The sequence below is a fragment of the Sinohyriopsis cumingii genome, chromosome 18 (assembly GCF_028554795.1).
Source record: "Sinohyriopsis cumingii isolate HCF-2022 chromosome 18, ASM2855479v2, whole genome shotgun sequence".
Classification (NCBI taxonomy): Eukaryota; Metazoa; Mollusca; class Bivalvia; order Unionida; family Unionidae; genus Sinohyriopsis; species Sinohyriopsis cumingii.
Genome location: NC_142978.1, coordinates 31,518,704 through 31,543,951, shown reverse-complemented (window position 1 = coordinate 31,543,951; position 25,248 = coordinate 31,518,704). Strand labels below are relative to the sequence as shown.

Sequence of the window (25,248 nt, the reverse complement as noted above, 5' to 3'; positions counted from 1 at the left end):
ACATTAATCCATGCTTACGTACAAATTATGTGGAGTTTGCGGAATCATTCAGGTTTGACATACATGAGCACAAAAAAGCAGCAAAATGTAGTCATATCTGTTATTAGCACCCAACAACAGGTCAAATACAAAAGTTTTGACTGGTCATTAAAAATACTTTACTCATTTAAGCAGGAGGCCTGAGTGGGCCCTTTATCGCTTAACAGACTTACACAAACTTAACAGTTGAAACTTTCATTAAGCCGGCTCCAAACCTTTATATCAAGTCGATTGTACCCATTATTTACTACAGTCAGAAAAAAATTGTTTTCAGGCATAAATACATAATTAGTATGCATAGTCTCTTGTCCATAATAAGTGGCGTATTAAGGGCAAATAGCGCCCAAAGGGGTTTTGGTGCCCCATGAACTCTCACACCACGGGTTTTGCGCCCCAAGAGCTCTGGAGCTCAGGACAACCGCCCCGTCCGCCCCCCCCCCCCACTAGTACGCTACTAGCCATTATCAAATTCATTGAATATCCTGATGATTTACCAAGTTTTATCAAAGACGTTTGAGGAAGAATCTAGTCTCTAGAGAAGTAAATTTTCAGCCAGTCGCTCAACCAATCAATCACAAGATCACCTCATTAGATAACCATTTCAAGGACATGATGATAAAAGTTTATTCTGAGCAATATTAATTGGCAATATTCGGTCTCAAGAGCGGTAGAAAGCTCAGTCAGACAGGTACAATATTACCTTGTAAATATATGTTGATTTTTTGTATAATCATACTCACTGAACTTCTTGACGAAATAAGATTTTCAACAACTTTACAAATATCTGATTAGAAATAGAGTTGCTAGAGTTTTGACAAGCTCAGCCAGTCAGATGCAAGTTCATGCCATTGTTACCGTGGATCTTGCTCATTATCAACATTTTCAGAGATTATGACAAAATAGACCTGTATTCCAAGGTTAATCAAAATCGAACTAGAAATATGGTCTCAAGATGAGTCACAAGCTCACCCTATCAGGTGCAATGTCACCTCATTAATATATGCGAATATCACACATTATCAAGTTAATCTGGATTCGTAATAATACAAACCTGTATTCCAAGTTTTATCACAATCAAAGGGTCTAACTGGCGGCCTTCTCGACTGCGTACTATCGAACGACTTGCCACTTTCACGCAGCCTGCCATCTGAATGGCAAAGTCTCCTAGCGCCTCTACACTGACCCGGTGGGTCAACAGTGAAAAAAGGTCAACACCTAAGGCCTTCAGATACCCAACCAGGTCGTTCGGGTCGGAATCAGTGACGTGGTTGCTGTTGGCTACCTCCCCTCCACCTTTGTGGCCAATTTCCGCTTAAGCTCCTGGTCCTGTCTCGTTTTCTGGGAGTAGAACTCGTACCAGTAAATATAGGCGGCACCGTTCATGGCGTGGGTGTCGGCCCACAGAAGACGACGATGAAGCTGAGATTTTGCGGATCACTATCGCGATGGTGGAGTTCCGCTGAGTCAGGCTAATCACGTCAGTGTTTTGTGCATCCCGTGGCTAAAGAGGATTTTAGGATTCGTTTCTCTGTCCATATCATTTCATCGTAAACGTTAATGTTGAGATTGTCGTGATTCCGGTCAGGTCGATCAGCAGCGCGCGAAAATGGTCTGGTATTTGGGACCAGTGGAACTCCATCTTTTTAATCACTCTTGTTGCAGATAAATGAACGACGTCCATAATTATTGAACTCCTCCAGCACCACCAGAAATGCTCGCATATTGTGTGCGCTGCCGGAGAAAGATGGGACAGTTGGCAACCGCCATGTTGATACTAGCCAACTCGATATGTGCCCTCATGTGGATCTTCACCGTGATCAGGGAAAGAAAGATCACATTCGTTGATTCGCCAAAGTTAAAAAGTGTGCGCGTCATTACGGCTAACCTTGGAATACTTCAAGGACTTGCGAATCGAAATAATCTATTCCACTCGGATGCAACCCAATGAGTACCTTTCGCGTAAGTTTTTATCGAGATTAATGATACCGGTTTCCTGGATATTTGATTTTATATTTAAGCGCTTAGTAGCACTGAGTAAATCAAAACTGTACATGGAAGACATCAACGAAGTGTTCCAGGAAGTCTTATTTTTTTATTTATTTATTATTATTTTTCCAGTTGCTTTAGCTGTTCGCTCCAAAATGGGAAGAAGACTTTTGGTAACTTTAAACTCCTGATGCTCTTGTAGCTGCTACTTGATAGAATCACGAACTGGAAGATATTTCTTAATTGACTCTACTGACTGTCAAGCTAATTTAGCTGTGTAAGACTCCATTATTGATATACTAATGATTTAATTACACCATACCCACACAGCAGCAGGGAGTGTGACGACAAAAAATGAGTGACCGGGTGGGTAAACAAACATGGATAAAAATTTGAAAACACAAACTTCAAAAATAAAGTAACACAATTAGCTAACCTAATTAGAAAAATCTCGGTCTGTTAGAAGCTTGTTTGGTGTTATTGACCTTGTATTTTAATTTTTCGTAGGAAACTTTATTTTCGCAAATGGACCCTTCTAAAAATGGTCTGTTCACCTTCCCTGCTGTTACTCCTGAACCAAAGATTGCACAGTCTAATGTTTTTGTAAAGGCCCAAGGGCTTAGATTGAGGCCAAAAGGATGAATACAGAACTGAGCCTTTGTGCACTGATAGGCAAAGCGAAGATATTTGTGCGGAGTTGGATGTATTTAAATGTGAAAATACGAGTCGGACAGGTCTAAGCTGATCGTGTAGTCATTGCATTCTACAATAAGACGGATGAACTTGTTTGTCTCTATCTTTAATTTTGGGGCCAAAATGAATTGGTTGAGCCTGCAAAGGCCAATCGTTGGTCTTCGTGATCAAGAATAGTCTGGAGTAAAAGTATTGAGTATACATCTTTTGTACAATTTCATCCATCGGCTTTATGAAAAAAAGATTTATCTCCTTCTGTAGTATTACTGCTTTCATTGGATCTCTTAGGGTTCTGTCATGAAGGGGCATGATATACAATATTCTGAGGCCACCTGACACGACATGAAGCATCCAATTATTTTGTGGAAAAAGGTTGATCCAAGTCTGAAACAAAATGAGTCTTGTATCCACAGGTGTTGGTGGATAAATCAGCCGTTCATCCGTGATGATATTGATTTGCGAGGGAGGGGCAGATATAACCTATTCATTAAAAGCTGCAATTATCTGCATCCAAATTGATCTGCACACATCGGTGTACATTTTATGCATTTACCAGTATTTCTCTTGGCTGTGCAGCTACTGTTGCATGAAGGGGTATTTTGGTGACAAGTACATTATATTTTAAAAGCAAATCAAATCTTTGGCGACTTATAAATCCACATGGAATAACACAACCGTTTGTCCTGTGTCTGTTTTGAATTTCGCACTTGATGGCTGTTACCAATTACCGGTATGTGCTTAGTGTACGTAGGTCTGTTCCAGAAAGATTTTCATGAAGCAAAATTGCACATTTTAATGAACAGGTGACATCAGACCTACATATCGTCCATCAGTATCAACACAGATTTGTGGGGCTGATTTATCGGACTACTACAGGTGGACATTCACCTGGAAGCAGGATATGATATATTTCCTCTATAGCTGCCTTAAAGCTGGATTCCATCTGTTCTATTGTCTGATCGGATGATTCAGGCATTTCCATTTCATTCTCCTTTGTCTAGTTTGGGATTGTCCGTCTTGTTTCCATGGGTAGAGCATTCCATATGGCAGTGATGATGCCGTATCATTGGCATGCATACCTTATGGCAAGATATACTGTTAAAAGTGGTGGCATACTAGAATGCTGGATCAGCAAAGCCGGTTTGGCTCAGCCAGACGACTCTATGAATAAAGTCGGTTTGCTATGATCCTGCTAATCAGTTTCGCTCTGATAAGATACATGTTGGAATATGTGGACAATCGGTCAGTTCGCCAGTCTCTGATAAGCAAATCGTGACCACTGTAGTCATATATTGCACATTTGTAAAGTGTTAGGGTGGCACAGACATCCAACCATCTGTTCGTACAAGTCAAATTACGTCTTGTTTGGTACCGCCATATGAGTCAAATAATAAGCCCTTACATCAGGCAACAATGTTGTAGTGCATGGAGTATGGAGAATTGTAAATTTACACCTTATAGGTATGACTCTGCACCCTCACACTCCATCAGAGGTATGGTGATATTTTACTTAGAACTGTCATGCCTCGCGGATGGAGCTAAAGGCTTATCCCTTATGGGATCATGAAAAATCTCCAGTTCTGTCAATGACAATCTCGTTGACGGAGCTAAAGGCTTACCTTGGAAAATTTCCTGTTCTGTCACTGGCAATCTTAATGATACAGCCTAAATTATTAGAGAGATTATATGGGATTCCAACTCTTTGTTGCAATTGTCTCTCATTCCAATTGAAGATCTGGTGTTATCTTGTAAACTTTGACTGGGGATGGAGGTGGCATACCTCATGAAACCTGTGAGAGATTCTGATGTGGGAAGCAGACTGAGTACCTCATGCTGAGAAAAAATAGATATTGCTCTATTTTTGCAGCCCTTATTCTATTTTTTTCTTTACAAAGAGCAATTAGAACAGACCAGGCATGCTATACAAAAGATCTATAATACTTTGAAGCTTGTGCATTTGTTGCACTGTGTTGTCATCTCTGTAATGAAAAGAGAATAAGCAAACAAGTGCATACAATAATTTTATTTTTCCATCCTTTGTTCACAACTTAGAATAAGGTCAAAACATATTGATTCAGTATGTGATAGACACAAGAACTGGCTCCTCTATTATTTTTGAACAACTTTGCATTGTTACATCTCTTGTTATATAATATATAACTTTAACAATTTTCCAGTTATATCGCTACAATGTCTGCAATGTGGGAGTTTAAAGTGATGTCGAGCACTGGGGCATCATGCTGCAGACATGTAGCATGATGTCCCACCCAGTCACAGTATCCTGACACCAGGACGACCAGTCCTAACACTAACCTCTTAATGCTGAGCACCAAGCGAGGCAGCTGTTAGTACCATTTTTGTAAGTCTTTGGTATGACTTGGCTGGGGTTCGAACCCATGACCTCCTGCATCCAGGGCCCGATGCTCTAACCACTAGACCACTGGAGCACTCCTATATCTCTTGCAAATTGCCTCTAACATGCAGAAGTCCAGAATCTTTCACAGATTTTGTGTGAAGTGTTAGAAAGGGGAATTAACCTGTAAGAGTTATTTCCTTTTAAATGCATTAAACTGACAAGGAACAGTGCAAAACTAGTATCTAGCTAGCATGAGTGCTTTCAACTCTTTAATGAGTCTTTTTCAAAGGCAAATACAAAACATAAACAAGAAAATTAAAACAGAAAAATGGTTATGTTTGCGAAACTTTACATGGCTGTTTCGACAGAAATTCAACCATTTAACTTTATTATGTGTCAACTAGTTTATTTCAGCTTGTTGCTGATACTGGAAAATATCTGCATTGACCTAGAAACTGATGAGCCATAATGACATATGTTATTTTACGTAAATTTATGTAAGCGCAGATTATATCCAGGATATTTCATTGTTAGAGAAGTCATAGGCTATTAAGAAAATTTAGCGAATGATTTAAAAGAAGATGTGTCCGCTGCAAAAGATAATTTTATTTGTGCATGGTTGTCTTTTTCTAGTTATCTTGGTTTCAATGTTCTAAGGTGGCGTATCGAGTAAGATTCCTACATGTATATATAATTTTCCATATTTACAGAAGAGTTGGATTCGGAGGTATCAAATAAAGTTATCACAATGTAATGTGATCAGGTAATGTTTCTTCCAGAAAAAAACTGCATCCTACTTATGATCAAATGTTTTGTTGATGACAGAAAGGACGAAATTGGAATTATAAGGATTAAATGATAATGATAGAGTAATTATCAGAGTTTAACATTTACCTAATCAATCACAAAGTTAACATGAAGACCTTGAGATTTTAGTTACTGTGAGTAATTTGGTTACAGGTAAAAAATTTAAACTTCATTAATACCCTACCACAATAATTCAATCCTATAATGAACTATGAGGACATAGCTTTCAATGAACATCTTCAGTAGTTTGGCTTGGTTTGGTTTGGTGCTTTGAGGCACAGCAACACAAGTAGGTTATTTGGTGCCAAAACAATTGGAGTAAAATGCCTTACCCAATGACACAACATGTTTGGCCCTATGATAGGATCTGAACTGACACTTTTCTGGTCTACCTCAGTATAAATCTGCCTCATTTATAATGTGGGTCACTTTTAAGACTCCCATGAAAAATGTCATTAAGAGGGAGTACTTAGTTAATTTGAAGACAGCAATATTACTCTGACCCAATTATGATTTTTTTCTCGAAATCATGCAGAATAATAGAGAGAATGATGTCCAACCAGTTTTCAAGCAAATATGCCAAATCAAACAAATGCTTAGGAAACTGAACCTTTGATGCAGAATAAACAAAGCAGATGTTGCACACAGCAGCAAGTCCAGACATCATATATATGGTATTGTGATTTAGAAGCTTAGATATGACCTTCAAGAAGGTCATTCTGCTACTGTGTGGGAGTGGACAAAATAAAATGACCCCCTCCCCCCAACAAAAATATGTTGCAATACAACATTTTCATAGCAGGGTACTATCTTGAAACAGAACAATGCAAAAGCTTGTCAATGTAATTATTTACAAAAACATTTAAAGTTTTAAAGTAAAATAATGTACAATTATGCAACAAATATGAGACAGGCAGTGTACAACAATGAAGATAATGAACAATTTGAAGAAACAATTGATATTAGAATCTTCCTATAAAAAAAAGTAATGCCATACAAATGTATCCTGAACAACATCAATCTGTTAAATACAATCAAAATATGCTACATACATATTTAACAAGACATTTTTTTCATTACAAAACCTGAACACACAATGGCACATAAACTATATTGTTACAGGCAACAAAAATGTGTTTGTAACAGAATCTCCATCTCAGGCTATGAGCAATAGGTTTTTAACTGATATATATATATATATATATATATATATATATATATATATATATATATATATATATATATATATATATATATACACACACACACATCCTACTTTGATAAAGACAAGTTGGTAAAGACTGTGTTCACATTTAAAGAGGATATTAGATAAAAGTGTTGAATAATTTCTATTTTAATGCAAACCTAGGAAAACACATAATTGAAAATATTCAAATGAGTTTTATCAGTTTGAAACTACATTTATCATGTGATGAAAAATAAAAAGTGCTAATCCATAAAGTTAATATATGATATTCTATAATGACCCTCATGACATGGTATAAGATGAGCATGATCATGGATCCCATTTCATTAAGTCATAGTAAAATTACATGTGTCATGTACTTTATTACAAGGTGGTATACTGTATGGCTCATATGGACAGCATTATAATGAGGGAGTAATGTATCTATCATGTACATCATTACAAAGTGGTCTCACTATAAGGTGGTATACTGTATGGCTCATATGGACAGCATTATAATAAGGGAGTACTGTATCTATCATGTACATCATTACAAAGTGGTCTCACTATAAGGTGGTATACTGTATGGCTCATATGGACAGCATGATAATGAGGGAGTACTGTATCTATCATGTACATCATTACAAAGTGGTCTCACTATAAGGTGGTATACTGTATGGCTCATATGGACAGCATTATAATAAGGGAGTACTGTATCTATCATGTACATCATTACAAAGTGGTCTCACTATAAGGTGGTATACTGTATGGCTCATATGGACAGCATGATAATGAGGGAATACTGTATCTATCATGTACATCATTACAAAGTGGTCTCACTATAAGGTGGTATTATACTATACAAATTCCCTGGAGAACATTATAATATGGGAGTACAATGTGTATCATGTACTTCGTTATAAGGTGGTCTCAGTATAAGACATTATACTCTATGGCTTTCCTTAACAGTGTTATAATAAGGGAGTACTATAATTAAGTAAAATAGCTCTTAAGTAGAGTATTACATTTCAGACACACTGTCTTTGCCTTAGTTTTTATTACATGATGCAATATACACAGACAAAATATGGGTTTATCAACCTAACTACACAGTACTCGTGACAAACCTAATTACACAGTACTCGTGCAATAAACAAATGAGTCCCTTAAAGGGAATGATGGTCTTCCAGATGAAAAGAAATTGCTGAATCCATGAGAAGTCCTGTTTTTAGAGTCTAGTACTCTAATTAATAATTGAAAAAGTATTATGTAGCTTGGAATGTTATTTTAAGACAATTACATTGATTTCTTCCTTCAATGGGGGACCAAAAATATATTATGCAACTGGAATGTAAATCCCTGCCTCCTTCATCCATAAGGTAAAATCGTCAGTAGCTAATCCATATTTACATAAGACTCACCATGCTTAATACTACAATGTTATTGATATGAAATACAACACCTCCATCCCATATATTTTATATTGCATACATGTAATATCACCTCAGAGATGAATTCATGACATCATCTGGAGTAAAGGCATAATGTCTCAGGCATCAAAGTGTGCTTGAAGTAACAACGCAAGTTAAGGACAACTTCAAAACAACATGGATCCTGATCTGCCATCACATAGCTGTTGCACCAGCTGATCAGAGTCTATATGTTCAACTGATTACTCCTAACAAACTGCATAGACATAGCTCTGCTGGCCAGTCTGTACTCAGACTCAAAAATATGTACAGTACACAAATTTACATATCAACTGAGTACACTGATTTTTATCATATCATAACTATACATGTATATATATATTTTTTTGTTTGTTTTTGTTTTTGTTTTTTTTAATAATATTATTATGTTTTTTATCTTATAGGTGTTGTCTAATGTTGTAAAGCGCTTAGAGCTTCTAAAGATTAGGCGCTATACAAAGTCCTCATTTTTATTATTATTATTCTATATATATATATATATATATATATATATATATATATATATATATATATATATATATATATATATATATATATAAATTGTTGCTTCAGATAAGGCTATTTAATTAAAGATAGCTTTCTGTATCATAAACATTTTGATGTAAGTTTAGCTGTTTATTGATAATGCATTGGGCAGGTAACACACATCCTAACTAATAATCTATAATCGTGCCCAAAATATAACTACATAACTTCAAAAACCAAATAACATATCAAATAAATAAAGATCTCTTACGCTTAAAAACAAGAATGATGAAACTGGAATTTATTGTTGTAGCACTGCACAGGTAACATATCTAGCAACTCATGATCTGTGATCTTTCCAAATATTTACATCACTAATACGGAGTGACAGATGTGGAATATATGGGACCTCACTGCACTTGAAAGCAAAAATGATGAAATTATGCATGTACTAAATACCAAATGCATAGACTGTTTATTTGCAATTAGTATTTGGCTCAAATTTCATCATATGCAGCAAGATATATTTTACAGTATGCAGTATGACTGTACAATGTGAATATGGATGATACAATTCTTGTCTAGTGGGTCCTAGTGACCTTGACCTTTGGACAAATGTGCAGTCTTGTATAAAACTTCTGTGCAGAAACTATTCTTTTCTGATTAGACTGATCTTGAACTGTACCTTTGATCCCAAAAGCTACAGATTTATTCTTACTCTAAGTACAAGCCAAAGTTTGACAGTAAAAGCTATTGTACAAAACCCATTTTACTCTGAGTGTCAGTGAACCTGACCTTTGTAAACAGGATGTGAGATATGCTAGTCATATTGACTGAGATATATAAGTTTAATAGAATCTAACATATTCACTGTTGTGGAATATGTTACATTACTGACTTTTTATGATAGGGAAATTTCCATCATGGCTGATCAACTTATGAATTTGCAATAACCATCTAGACGACAATTTAATTGGAACCCCTCAATAGTTTCTGCATAAACCTCAATAGAGCTTGAACAAACATGCAAACACTTTGTATACCTAGAGAGACCAAAAGAAATCATGGGTAGAAATACACAAACACAATGATTTGACAAAAAATTATTTATTTTAAAAGGAAAGAATTTTGTACAATGGGCACAGCAAACTATTGGGTTTTAAAAGTTGCATAACTTTCCATAGTTTTGTGAAAATCCTATAATCCAGCAGCGACCTAGCATCTATGCTATTGTGACTGTAGATGAAGCAAACTGCCCACAGCACAAGTGATGATACAGCTTGTATCGATAAGGAAATAAAAACATTGTGTTGCATTGTGACACTCTGTGATACTGCTGGGACAGAAAACAGACCAAACTTGACTTTATTCCTTTCTTTTTTTAATGTTCAGTTAGCATATACACAAGCTTACAAGTCCAACTGCAAACTGCACAGATTTGGATCTGCCATTATATAAAACACTGGCAGATCTGGGTCGATGCAGTAGTAATCAGTAAAACAAAACAGCAACAACCTTGATTATCCAGTACAGTATGTGTTGGCAAATCCTGATCTATGCTGTTTGCAGCTGAACTTGACTTGTAAGCGAGTATATATGGTTGTACTCGCTGGACCCATGCCAAAATGTATTAGTCTATTTAATCAGATACAAACAGAATAGACCCAGATGTGCCACTGAATGGTACTCATGTGTTCATGTGAAATAATGAATAGAACAGTGTAAACCCTGATGTGTTAGAGCATTATCTGAGAGCATATATGGGTCTATAGTGTTCAAAGATGGATGCCATTAATGCAGAGATAAATAGTTAAGTCCAAATGAAAAACAACATTGATCCTAATGTGCCCTCATGATCTATGTTGCTTGTTCTATTGTTTACTCCTAACATACTGCATAAACCCAGATCTGCCAGCACATTATTTGATGGCAGATCTGGATATATACAGTTTACAGTTAGACTTGTCAGTAGATACAGTATATACTGCACACTTGGTGACACACACTTTGATTCCATATCTAACTCTATATTTAAATATTTTTAGTTAAAGAAATATTTTTTCTTTTGCATTAGTCTTTGAGCACAGTAAACCAGACAATGTGTTTTGGTCTGAGACATGAAAAACTATTATGCACAACCTAGGAGAAGGTTGGGAATTTTTTCCCAATTTTTTTTCTTTTCATATCCAACATTTGTTTACTTGGAATAGACTAACACTGAGCATGCTAACATCACCAATGTCACATGTATTGCACATTTACAAATGAAGCAGAGAAGACAAAAACAACTAAAATTCCTTTCAGCCAAGCCATCTCATTTATTTCTTTTTTCTTTCTTTCTTTCTTAATTCTTACTCTCCTTTCTGATATTGTTCAGCTGGAACTGTCATCTCAGAATGGTAATCCAAACAGCAATCATCTGACCAAGGCAGACTGTGGTCCATCAGGGAATTTTATTGCTGGGCTTAAATCAGCAAAATAACTGTGCGCCAGCCCATCTTCTGCTGACAGACGTTCTGAGGGGTTACAAACCAAAAGCCTCTGTGAATTAAAACAAGAAAACAAAACGAATTAATCAAAGATAGTTTAATTCATACTAATTTAATGAAATGCCTTCTTTTTGGCCCACGTTAAATCTTTGGCTGCTATCTTGCTCTAAAATATTATACTCCCCTCACTATAATGCATTCATGGGAGCCATAAAATCAGACCACATTTTAGGTGGTGGGTGACTTTTATATTTTATAACATAAATTGGATCCATGACCATAACTGCCATGTAAATGGGACTGGTTTATACTGGGGTACTTTGTAGTGAGGGAGTTCTGTGTTAGCAAACAAACCAATATTTTGTATTTCCTCAATGCTGTGTTAAAGCAGTTAATTTTAACAGGATTTAGTTTTACTATATTTACAATTAATAACCAAGCAAAAATAGAACATTATTAAAAATCGTTTTAAAAAATCCTAATAAAATAAAGTGCAAAATTAAATTAACAAAATTATATATATTATGAAAGTATATTTTTTTTATGTCAAAAATAACCAGCTGCTTCTTAAGTCTGTGTATAAAATGTTTCCTAGCACAACATAGGAATGGTAATGTATCATATTTTATGCAGTGAATTTTATTTGTGAAATTGCTACTTAATTTAGTTAATGTGATTTCTGTTCTTGGATGCTTTTAATATATTATACTGTAACGATTTCACAAGAACCATATTTATCATGATGTCTTTTTGTGTATTATAAACCAATTTACAACGAATCCTTGTTCACAGGATATAGCACCACAGCAGTACTGCACACAGAGAGCAGGATAGCAGGTTTCCTGCAATATTTTGTCTGATGCCACTCAAATCTTGAACCATGTATGACCCCTGGGCAAGCTTTTTGTCAGGACAAATAATATGCATACTACTTTTTATAGTGAATGTCAATCCATGTCTATGTTGTTGCTGAATTAACCAAAGTTATTACAGGCAATGGTTTGACTGCTTGGGTACAGTTCAATTGTATGACTCCTGTGTACAGTGCATGTGTACGACTCTTGTGTACAGCTCAATTGTATGACTCCTGTGTACCATGCATGTGTATGACTCCTGTGTACAGTGCATGTGTATGACTTGTGTACAGTTCAATTGTATGACTCCTGTGTACAGTGCATGTGTATGACTTGTGTACAGTGCATGTGTATAACTCTTGTGTACAGTTCAATTGTATGACTCCTGTGTACAGTGCATGTGTATGACTCTTGTGTACAGCTCAGTTGTATGACTTATGTGTACAGTGCATGTGTCTGACTCCTGTGTACAGTGCATGTGTATGACTCTTGCGTACAGTTCAATTGTATGACTCCCGTGTACACTGCATGTGTATGACTCTTGTGTACAGTTCAACTGTATGACTCCTGTGTACAGTGCATGTATATGACTCCTGTGTAAGGTTCCATTTTATGACTCCTGCCCAAACTGTGCATGGTGATATTTTTACTAAATTAGCCACAATATGGTGGAAAATCCTCTAAGCATGTTCCAACATTTACTATATATATTTACTATAAACCAGTTCCAACTGCAAACAATACTGACCCTGGTCTGCCATCATATAATGCAGTAGCAGATCAGGGTCTATCTTGATTTTTTTAAATTGATCATTCCTTACAAACTACAATGAGCCAGATCTGATGGTGCATTATGCAATTGCAGATCTGGGTCTATGTAGGTTTCAGTTAGACTGAAAAGCAAGTATAAACAGTAGTTGAGCATTTTCAACCATACTTTATTACCTGAAATTACTCTAAGATATGTATGTACTACAGTAAATTAAAGTTCAGTTAAAAGGGCAAGTTTGTCTCTAGTTCAGGACAATAAATTCTTGAATTCCAGGCCAGTTGAAATGTTAAGCTTATTTCTGATTCAATACATAAGACAACATGACTTCCACATTAAACATTTTGATACCTGAAATTCATAGTAAGTTTAAAGGATAACCTCATTCCTAATTCAACACCTGTGACAAAGTGACTTTTACAATTTAAATTTTAACACCTACAATTTATCTGGAAAATAAAAGACATGTGACATGGCAAAATTATGGTCAGGTGCACTTATTTTATGATAAGCAAATTTACAACTATTGTGATTATTACCTGCAATAATTCTCGGCCCTTGCTGTTTAATCTAGGAACCACCTGCTGCCAAGTTGTGGTAACATGGTATATCTGGTATGCCTAAATGATAAATATTTTCAAAAATCAATTACTTTTATTGTATGGTTATTGTATTCCTATATATCTTACATAATTGTCAAAAAAAAAAAAGACAAATACAAATAGTATATATAACACCCCACAACAATATACAGTTAATAGTCAAAAGGCAACAGTCACTTTTATGTTGCAACCATTTGTCCATAACTATTATTTTACTTATTCTAATGTGTGCACCTTTTGAAGGGTTCATTACAGGCTGTGCCCTTGCACCAACAACCCTTGTATTTTCATATATGGTACAAGAAAGTTCACTCTGTGCAATTGGGTGGGTGATGGCTCAAAGCACCTCGGGGGAAATGTTCTTTAATGACAACATCACTTTGCTACATAGAACAGTTTTTATGTCAGTTGACAACCTCCCTCCATCCTACCACAACCATTCCTCATTACAACATATGTGCAGAAATGCCCCCATTATTCAAAGGCGGTGAAATGTTAAATAATATCAAACATTTCAGCTACAAAAGCAGAGTTCATGATGGCACCCCTTTGCCTGGTTTCCCAGAGGCAATTTGCCCCTCCCAACCCCTCATCTGCACCATCACTGTATCCATGGTGAATACAGGAGGCATAAATAATGCTGATTTTAGACTGACTCAATCAAGCACACCCAAAGCTTTTTCAATAGTGTGCACCCATTACCAAAGATGCATAAGACAATACATTTCACTGGCTGACAGAAATGTGTTACTGAATTTGATTCGACTAGGCATGAACTGTTAGCACATATGTGATGATAATTGATAGAAATTATAAAGCAAAGATGAAACCTTCAGCAAAGACATTACTGCAAATATTTCCAAAGTAGCATAATCGCAGGAAAATATGTAGACTCAAATGTCTCAAATAAATCCTGGAGGGGGAAGGTAATTCAAGCACATGGAATTCAAAGAGCAGTATGGAAGGCTCACGACCAAGTAAGCTGGGTATTATCACAAGTGCTTGCATCATTAGATATATTTTAATTTCTGGAAACAATACTGATCATTCCAGCATTACATACTCTGAACCAGTCACTGCTGAATCCAACTATATCATGATTTGCTTTAGTTTCCTTGTTCATTAAAATAACTGTGCCAGGAAAATTGGACACCGTCCTTTTAGCTAATAAGGAAATTGCTGAAAACTGCTAATTTTTTATTCTGTAATGAGTCAAAGCATGTAATACTGGGAAAGTAAATAACTATTCCAGAAATGAATAAATCCATGACCTGCATGACTTCTAATTTTAAGATCAATAAATAAGACACAAGTACGAATTTTAGTGCCGGCATTTTACAAGCATTAGTTTTTAAGTGCATTTCTATTATGAATAATAACCAGCCCATTTTTCAAACAACAGCTGTATATTAATTTTCTTCATTCATATCCATCTTACTGCCTCATTATCCTACATACAGACTCACTAATTTGATCTCATCTTTTGCACCAAATTCTGGCTTTGACTAGAATTACCTGGACAGAAAATTGTTTTTTTTTGACCAAATTTTTGGGCATATTTTAATTATCATCCAAGACCCAATTTTTGGTTCAGAGAAAAGAACTCATCATTCTGCTTCAGTGTAAGATAAAATACTTCCTCCCTCAGGATCAAAATTTGGAGTCAGACATTTGACAGTCTCATGTGTGACACAAACTTCTGACCCTCCAGTGGAGTTTTCCTATCCTACACAGATACATATGATGGATTCTATAATTTCAACATACCTTTATCACATGAGAAAACTATGACATATACAGGAATGAAAGAAAAACATACCTTATAGTCAGGCAGTTGTGTAAGACCTGGCCACGTTTCTTCAGTTGGAGTTCCTAAAAGTCTATCAAAGTTAAGGAAAATAAGTTATTGTCTTTACTCTTGTACAACACATATTCAACTAGAAAACCAAGTGAGCTGCCATGGGCCTCTGTTTTGCAAGACAGACATGCTACTCAAAGTGTATAGCACACATCTCACTGCAAACCGGGGAGCTGCCATGGATCAGTGGTCATGAACATGCTACCCAAAGTGTACAAAGCGGACTTGCTACACAAGGTGCATGTTGTTGTTGTTGTTGTTATGGGGTTTAATGCCATTTTTCAGCACAAGAAATTCTATACATGGCGGCCGGTATTAATGGTGGAGGAAGAACCAGGGAAAACCCCGGAAAGAACCACCGACCCACGAGAAGCTACCGGCAAGCTTTCTCACATATCCACATTGGCCGAGCCCGAGACTCAAACCCACGCAGACAGAGGTGAGATGGCAGTGATCCATGACGGAGAATGCTTTAGATCACTCGGCCACTCGGGGCCCCCCAAGGTGCATGTCACAAATCTAATGCATGATGGACTTGCTATACAAGATGCATGTCACACATCTAATGCATGATGGACTTGCTACACAAGGTATATAACACACAGCCAATGCATGATGGACTTGCTATTTACACAACCTGCCAATGCAATTACAAGATAAATGTAGGGCAAATTCTGATTGGATTTTGGATTTGGAATGCTTCAGCTACCATTGACATCATTGATGGAAGAGCTCAAGGTGACAAAGGCAAGAGTACTGATCATGCCAAAGCACTCCCAATATGAGAAGATCACTACTGCGGAGACTCTGAAGTCAGGACTTGCTGGAAGTGGTCAGTTTTTCATGCAGCTGAATCAGCAAGTGGACTGAAGCACAATGACATAGTCCAAGAACCTGTAGATATAAGCACATATTCTAAGTTTGATCAAAATTAGATCAGAAATATGACCTCGTGAGTGGTAACAAGCTTAGACAATATGATGCAAAATGATCCCATTTATGTGAGTTGCACTTGCTCATTATCAAACCCATCCAACATCTGGATGATATTAGCCAATATTTCAAGTCTGATCAAAGTCAGATCAGAAATATAGCTTCCAGCTCAGTACATCGGAGGCATGATCACCTCATTAGTTTATGTGATTCTTGCTTAATATTGGGCATGTCCAAAACCTAATGATGTAAGCATATATTGTAATTCAGATCAAAATTGGATCAGAATATAGCCTCCAGAATGGTAAAATATTTAAATTAATTGATTCAAATCACCTAATCACCTAACAGCCACCTAATCTGGGAACACCATATAGATATCCTTATAAAAAGCTGTAATGAAAACTTAAACCTCTTGAGAAACCTCAAAGGTACCACATGGGGATCCAACCAAGAAACTTTGCTTACCATCTACAAAGCCCTTGTAAGATCCAAATCAGTTGTCAAGTGTATAACTCAGCAAAACAACCACTCCTAAACAAACTAGATGCCATCCAAAGAAAAGCTTTAATCGTTTGCACAAGCACACTTCCCTCCACCTCATTGGACAAGCCTCAAGTCCTCACTGGGGAACTACCGCTAAAACTGAGACAACAGGAAATGTTACTCAGATACTCCATTCGATTAGCTAACCATCCCAACACGCATCCCACTAAAATTGCCATTTGCAGATGTAATATTACTTTTAGCCAAAAACTAGTTCCAAACATAGCAGGTGGCAAAGTAATCCTAGAACTTAGGGAACAACTTCCAATACTTGAACAAGAGGAAGAATATACCAAACGACCTGACCAAACCCCTTGGACACAAACCAAACCAAGGATAAACACCATCGCCACAGAATACGGAAACAAACTGGAACAAGAAAATAAACTAAAATCCATAATTGCAAATGACATACGGGACAATTATCCTGCTTTTATTAAAATATACACAGATGGGTCCAAAACAGCTTAATAGCCACCCAGAACGGCAGCTGCAATAGTAATCCCTGAATATAACATCCAAATGGGAACCCGGCTACCGGACCATTGCTCTATATACATTACAGAATTCTGGGCAATTATTGAATCACATGGGATCAAAAGCAATAACATCAAAAAGCATTCATTATTAGCGACTCCCTTAGTGTAATAAACTCAATTAAAACCTGAAACACTAATTAAAGACAGTTGTTCTTTGCTGGGACCTTTCATATGCTTAAAGAATTATCCACAAGAGATCAAATAGTCAAGTTCATGTGGGTGCCATCACATATAGGAATCCCTGGCAATGAACAGGCTAATAAAGTTGCAAAAAGTAAGTTAGGAGACCCCAACCCAGCCACACTTATATATAGCATCAAAGAAGCTCAATGCTTCATAAAAACTTATATCAATAAGAAAAAGGCAGGAACACTGGAATTCCACCCCTAAAGGTAGGAAACAACACTCCATCCTAACAACAGTTAACAGGTCCATTAAACCACCCAAATGTAACAGTGTTGACCAAAAAATAATTAACCGAATAATGACAGTAAAACCAAATTAGCAGGCAGTTTTGGTAAATACATAGGCCCCAAACCTGTAAACATAAACTGCTACCACTTTCACACCGTAGAAGACCTGCAATATGTTTTCAATTAATTAATTAATTAATTAACTAAATTCCAACTAGCAAGAACCAATTTCCAAAAAGCAGACTTAAAAAACCCTAACATACAATTAACATTCTACAATATATTACATTTTTTAGAAAAAACTGAACTTAAAAATAGGATACAACCAGCCCCAAACAACTTGTCAGGCAGTTAACAAAAGACTGGATGACTTTGATATGTCTAACGAGACCTGAGTATTCAGCAAAGAAACCCGTCTTTCATTAACAAATACTAAATGCCCCCCTCCTCCACTAAACTTACCTTCCAAAACTGATTACTTTAATTAAAAACCTAAAACCTAAATAACTAGTAGTCAGGCCAACAAACTTAAAATTAGGGGAGAAAAAAAATAAGTTCAGATGACATGTCTTAGTGACCTGAGTATTTGGCAAAGATATCTGTCTTAATAAAATAGACTTAGCCTGAAATAAAATAACATCCTAATAGCTTCATCAATAAAACTAAGAAAAATAAATCAAACAACCCTAAACCCACACATACAGGAACAATAAACCACAATAACCCTTAATCTATTCATTTATTTTAAAAAAAAAAAAAAAATGTAAATTTCAATTTCAATGTAATTTACACCAAAAAAAGCGGAACCTTAGACCAGCAACCTGGAAACAATGGACAGCTGCCTGCCTTCCCACATTTTTCCTCCCTTGCCATGGACAGACACCAATTTTCAGCATGCAAATGTTTCCCAATAATCACATGAGTGAGTGAGCACAATTCCCACTCGTCCAATCAAGTGAAACATATTTTAATTTTCAAAACATGAGAGTGTGTTGGGTCCATTCCCACTCATATCAGCCCTCCGCTCAGGCCATTAGTGATCTATATGGACCCACGACCTGGGGCTAAATTAACAGTGCCCCTTGGGCACATAAATGCCTGGGGGATGAGGCACTGATTCCGTATCCCAGGAACTATTACCAGGCTGCAGTGCAGTCATAAATCTGAGGTACATGCACTTAATGTGCTCACACCTCGCGAATTCAATAATTCATTTATTCACCTAATAAACAGGCATTGCTCTCGTTCATTACTGACCTTGTCATATTTTGATCATGTAAACTAGGCATACACAACTTCCTCCAAGTTGCAGGCTGGATAAACAATTTTTAAAGCCACAGCCTATGATGTAAATAAGCAGATTAAATCAGGTCAAGGACCAAAATCTGGCCCACAGGCTATAGGTTGCACATGCCTGATGTAAATCCACATTACAAGTTTGATTAAACTCAATTCTTCCTCATTAATGAAACTAAGCCAGATCTTGATGATATAATCGTAAATTCTAAGTTTGATAAAAATCATGACTTCGCTATGGTAACAAGCAATTGCTGATGGACAGACGCATGATGTACGATGGACACAGGACGTATCATAAGCTCACTTAATCTTATGACTGGGTGAGTTAAAATGTGAAATTTTGGCTCCATTAATTATTATCTTTCACCTCAGCCACAGAATGCACAAGGAGCTACTGCCCAAATGTAGTCTACCAATGAAGACTAATGAAAATTAAAATGGACTCATCATGCAGTTCCAATGTGTCTTCATAAACGTTTGACCAATGGTATCTGAACAAGTTGTGTTTTACATTATTTATAGTAAGTTATTTAATCTTTATTTCTTCAAAAGGATACTTGAATATCCTCTTCAACTGGTCATCAACATCATTGCCTGGGAACAGAGGGCGTCCAGCATTGGCCATTTCTGGCAAAGAGACAGAAGGATATTAGCATAAAGTTTTCATTTTATATTTCTGACCTCTTTATATATAACCATTCCATTTTTCAAACAACAGCTGTATATTCATTTTCTTGTCTGACACACCATATGCATTAATTTCAACCCCCCCCCCCCTTGGGCTTAAGGCTGTGTATCCTAGAGTATGTCTCAATGCAGACATGTATGAGCAAATATTAAAAATTGAATTAAATATTAATTGTTGTTCCAAAATGTAATACTAAAATAGTTTAACCAAAGTCTATTCAATCTTGATTATTGATTGATCTTCATCTTAAATGTCATCAGATAGCTCCAAATCAAAATTATTGATTGCTATGGAATTTTACAATGGTAGCCAGGTACTAACTGGGTCAAGAAAAAAGGTCATTGGGTCTAACATAACAAATGGTAGGATAGTAAGGATCACACATTCTGACTGACCTCGTCCAAATGCATTCACATATATTTAACACTGAATTTGCCATATGTACTTCTTTTGGGATGTAAATAATCCCTTCCAAAGGAATTTGGATGTATGAGGATCCAAATAAAGTGAATCATTGACAATTAAAGGTACGTGTAAACAAATTCTAAAAAATAGCACTAATTACTGAAATAGTTGGCTCTGAATGGGTACAGGACCTATATGACTTTTACTATAGATGTGACTGATGAATGCAACTTGTTGGCTGTGGGAGAGATATGACTGACTATGGCAACTAGTTGGCTGTGGGAGAGAAATGAATGATTATGGCAATCATTTGGCTGTGGGAGAGATGTGGCTGATGAAGACAACTGGCTGTGGAAGAGATGTGACTGATTGTGGCAACCAGCTGGCTGTGGGAGAGATATGACTGATTGTGGCAACCAGTTGGCTGTTGGAGAGATGTGACTGATGAAGACACAACAGGCTGTGGGAGAGATATGACTGACTGTGGCAACCATTTGGTTGTGGGAGAGATAAGACTGACTGTGGCAACCAGTTGGCTGTGGGAGAGATGTGACTGATGGAGGCAACCTGTTGGCAGGGGACAGATGAGACTGATAGAGGCAGCCTGTTGGCTGCGGGAGAGATGTGACTAACGGAGGCAGTCTGTTGGCTGTGGAATGCTTTCCATGATGTTTCAATCAAGAAGATCTTTGACTCATACAGTTTACATGAAACAGTCCAATATCAAATACAGTGTAACCTCTCTTCACCAGTCACCTAAGGGATGGAACAAATCTGGCTCCTTACAGATGGTGGCTGTTTAACTGGGTTGAAAGGTAAGTAGAAAACTAAAATAACTGAAATGGCTTGCTATTTCACTCAGTATTCCAATAACTCGTACTCAACCCCACACCACCCAGACAGTGACCCATAGTTCGTATAACAGGAACCTTCATATATATGATGCCTCATTTAGTCACGGTTGCATGAATGAAGAATTATCATAAAGTATTTTAAAATGTCATTTTAACTGATTTTTTTGTTTTTTATTTGAACTTTGACAACTACCAGCTTGAGCATGAGCTTCAAATTCTGTTTAAACTAATCACAAATGATGTTACTTTTGAAAGGTACAGCTTTTTGCCAAAAGTGATGGTAAAAACTTAACAACTGATCATAATGTCAGAAAATATTCTTTAAGCTTCTGAAGACATTTATCTTTGATGGCAATTTCTATGTTTTAAACTGAGCTGATTCAGTAAAAAAAATATTTTACAGCTATCAAAGTAATGTCCAATTTTATTTTACATTTAAATCTGAACTTTGGGCTGGCCAGAATACATACTACAAAAGATCTGTGTTTATATTGCTGGATTTTATAAGCCCTGTACACAGGTACATTATTACCTTGGAAGATGTAGTGATGATTGGCAAACACTGATATTAATTTACTGTCAACATTATTGGACACTTATGTTCCTATTTAAAATTGATATTGTTCTAACTCCATAATAGATTAAGCAACCCCATATTATCGAACTTTAAATCTATCTGGTTGGGATGACAAGACATCAGGGTACCCATTTCTCTCAAACTCTTCTCCATATAAAATACTTTAAAGAGTTTCTCCTTTCACTATCTTACATTCATCAAAGAAGATTAGTTTCCTTCAGTAACTATCCACCAAGTAATCTGGTTTCCTCTACATCAACCAAATTTGAATCCTGTTTCTTCTACATCAACCAATCCTGTTCTACTTACATTCCTGGTCCATATTTTCTTCCTAACTACTTGCTGATGACAGCCCTGCTCATATTTTCTTTCAATGGTTATTGCTGAGAAAGATCTTTTTCTACTTTGATTAAAATAGTCAGTTTTATAAGAAAACATCTGCATCTGGTGTTATTCTTTCTAGGAGAGAGTCAACGAGGTCAGACACTTCTAGGTCTGTTTTTCAGTTAACCATTTTGACAATATCTGTCTACAACATGGTACATGGTCTATAACATGGTACATGGTAGTATGGGCTAAAGCAAGTCACTGAGCAGACGGCTTTTATGCAAACTTTACATTGCTGTATTCTGACCACTACTCAATGCTCTATCTTTAGAGAACATATTGTTTAAACATGCATGATAAAAATGACAGAAATAAACCAATCATGTGTCATGGAGTGGGAGAGCTTGCTATTTATAGCACATTTTCCCTGTATCTGAGCTATAGGAGTGCCTTCTATTTTAAACAATGACCAGAGTGACATTCTATTGTTAACATTTTGAATTTCGATTTCGGTATTAAGCTACAGTTTCTGATTGGCTGATAGTGGAAATGTAATCTCAAACTCAAGCTCAGACATGAATGATGTTACAGGCCTGAAGCAAAGACAAGGATGATACCCCTCTCACAGATGGTCATTACGGTGGCAATGTAACTACAGTTTTGTGAATTTCAACCCAGTGGCTTAGATGATGTGTTGACAGGCTGATGAAAGAGATGGTTAGGTGGACAAACCAATGTATGGATAGAGAGAGACAGATAGACAGACCACTGTCTAGACTGAAACAGACACATGGACAGATGGATAGATGGACAAACCAATGTCTGGACAGATGGATAAATTAACAAAGACAGCTGGACAGATCACTGTTTAGACAGATGGATAGAGAGACCAATATCTGGATAGCAACTGACAATCAGAGGGATAGATGGACAGACTAATGTCTGGGCAGAGACAGACAGAGGGATAGAGGGACAGACCAATGTCTAGACAGAGAGACAGATGGATAGAGGGACAGACCGATGGATAGAAGGACAGACCAATGTCTGGACAAAGACAGCAAATGTACAGAGGGACAGACCAATGTCTGAACAGACAGACAGATGGACAGATATAGGGTGGTACAATATTCCCAATGCCTTTTTAAAAGCATGGGGATAATAACAGTTGGTATATTCAGACACTGAGAGGTGATTGTAAAATGTTCATGACAGCTTTGGGAGGCTGCACTGTATTTTGAAGGATTGGAATATCATAGTGATGTAAAACAAAATCCCAAATATTTTGCAGTAATAGAGCAGGAGGCTGTGAGGTTCTGTTTAATTGACTCTTCTTTCTAGGAATTTTTAAGTCTGCAGATATGTACACAAACTCTTGTGGTAATTACAGGAATTTCTGAAAACAATTCTTTGACTGTGTTTTTCATCAATTTACTGGTACTAAACACAACTTGCTATGCTGGAAACAGTGTTTGTTAAAATTACCAAATTCAAATGTTCAGATAGCAATTATTTGCAGATAAAACTATTAATTAGGGAACTGACAATTTTGAAGCCTGTCCTTATGTTTACCAATTTTTGCCATCAGAAGTCATTGGTGCTGATCTATGTCCAATATTATAAGCTAGAATCCATTCTGTAACTGAATGTAATACCTTATTATGCTTGCATTAAAATTTACTTACCTATAGCAAAATAAATGATGTACTTAGAGGTAAAAGAGTTTAAAAAATTGCTCAAACAAAAGTAATCAACAGTCCAATGAAGTCTTACTCAATTCTATATGGATAAAATAGGATCTAAGATAATTTTTTTTAATTAGAGTTGAAGTTTATGAAATAAATAAATTAAATCTTACATGGCACAAGGTGATTGCTGCAAGCGGCATATTGTATTCTTCTTTGAGTTTCATAGATTTCATAAGGATCTGACATTCCATATACTATGTAGCTGAAAAACACATCTTTGGCATTCTGTTTACCACACACTTGAAGAACACAAGTTTGGCATTCTTTTACCACATAGCTACAGACCACATATCTGGCATTCCATTTCCCACACAAATGAAGAACACATGTTCAGAATTCCATTTCCCACACAACTTAAGAACACATGTTCAGCCTTCCATTTCCCACACAACTGAAGAACACATGTTCAGCCTTCCATTTCCCACACAACTGAAGAACACATGTTCAGCCTTCCATTTCCCACACAACTGAAGAAAACATGTTCAGCCTTCCACTTTCCCACACAACTGAAGAACATGTGTTCAGCATTCCATTTCCCACACAACTGAAGAACATGTGTTCAGCCTTCCATTTCTCACACAACTGAAGAACACATGTTCAGCATTCCATTTCCCACACAACTGAAGAACACATGTTCAGCATTCCATTTCCCACACAACTAAAGAACACATGTTTGGCCTTCCATTTCCCACACAACTGAAGAACACATGTTTGGCCTTCCATTTCCCACACAACTGAAGAACACATGTTCAGCCTTCTATTTCCCACACAACTGAAGAACACATGTTCAGCATTCCATTTCCAACATAAAAAAAGAAAACATTTGGCATTCCATTTAACATATAACTGAAGTATACATCTTTGGCATTCCATTTACAATATAAACGAAGAACATGAATTTGGCATTCCATCTGAAACCTAACTGAAGAACACATTTTGTATTCTAACTACAACATAAATGAAGAACGCATGTTCAGCATTCCATTTCCCACTTAACAAAAGAAAACCATATAAATAAAGAACACAAATTTGGCATTCCATCTATAAGATAACTGAAGAACACATGTTTGGCATTCCATCTACAACATAACTGAAGATCTCAAGTTTGGCACTAACCACATATATGAATAAGATGAACACAAGTTCTGGCATTCAATTTACCACATAAATGAATAACACAAGTCTGACATTCCACATAACTGCAGTGAACCAGCATTACTTTGTGTCACATGTTATAGAACTTTGCCAAGTGTTATGTCACAGTATGATACAAAACTGATCTTTATTTCATGAACTTTAACAATTCAGTAATATTTTTCATCTGAAAG

At 36.5% G+C, this 25,248-nt stretch overlaps 1 protein-coding gene across 1 annotated transcript in view; it reads right to left on the bottom strand.

The window, feature by feature from the left end:
• Positions 1-4,726: 4,726 nt before the first annotated feature.
• Positions 4,727-25,248, bottom strand: part of LOC149776324 (cyclin-dependent kinase 5-like) — a 53,607-nt gene continuing 33,085 nt past the window's right edge. Inside the window, exons 8-11 of the mRNA XM_089942818.1 lie at positions 19,882-19,951; positions 15,556-15,616; positions 13,674-13,754; positions 4,727-11,563 (exon numbers count right to left, since the gene is read on the bottom strand). Coding sequence (XP_089798944.1) covers positions 11,438-11,563; positions 13,674-13,754; positions 15,556-15,616; positions 19,882-19,951 — 338 coding nt within the window. The 3' untranslated portion in view covers positions 4,727-11,437. The remainder of the gene's footprint in view (positions 11,564-13,673; positions 13,755-15,555; positions 15,617-19,881; positions 19,952-25,248) is intronic.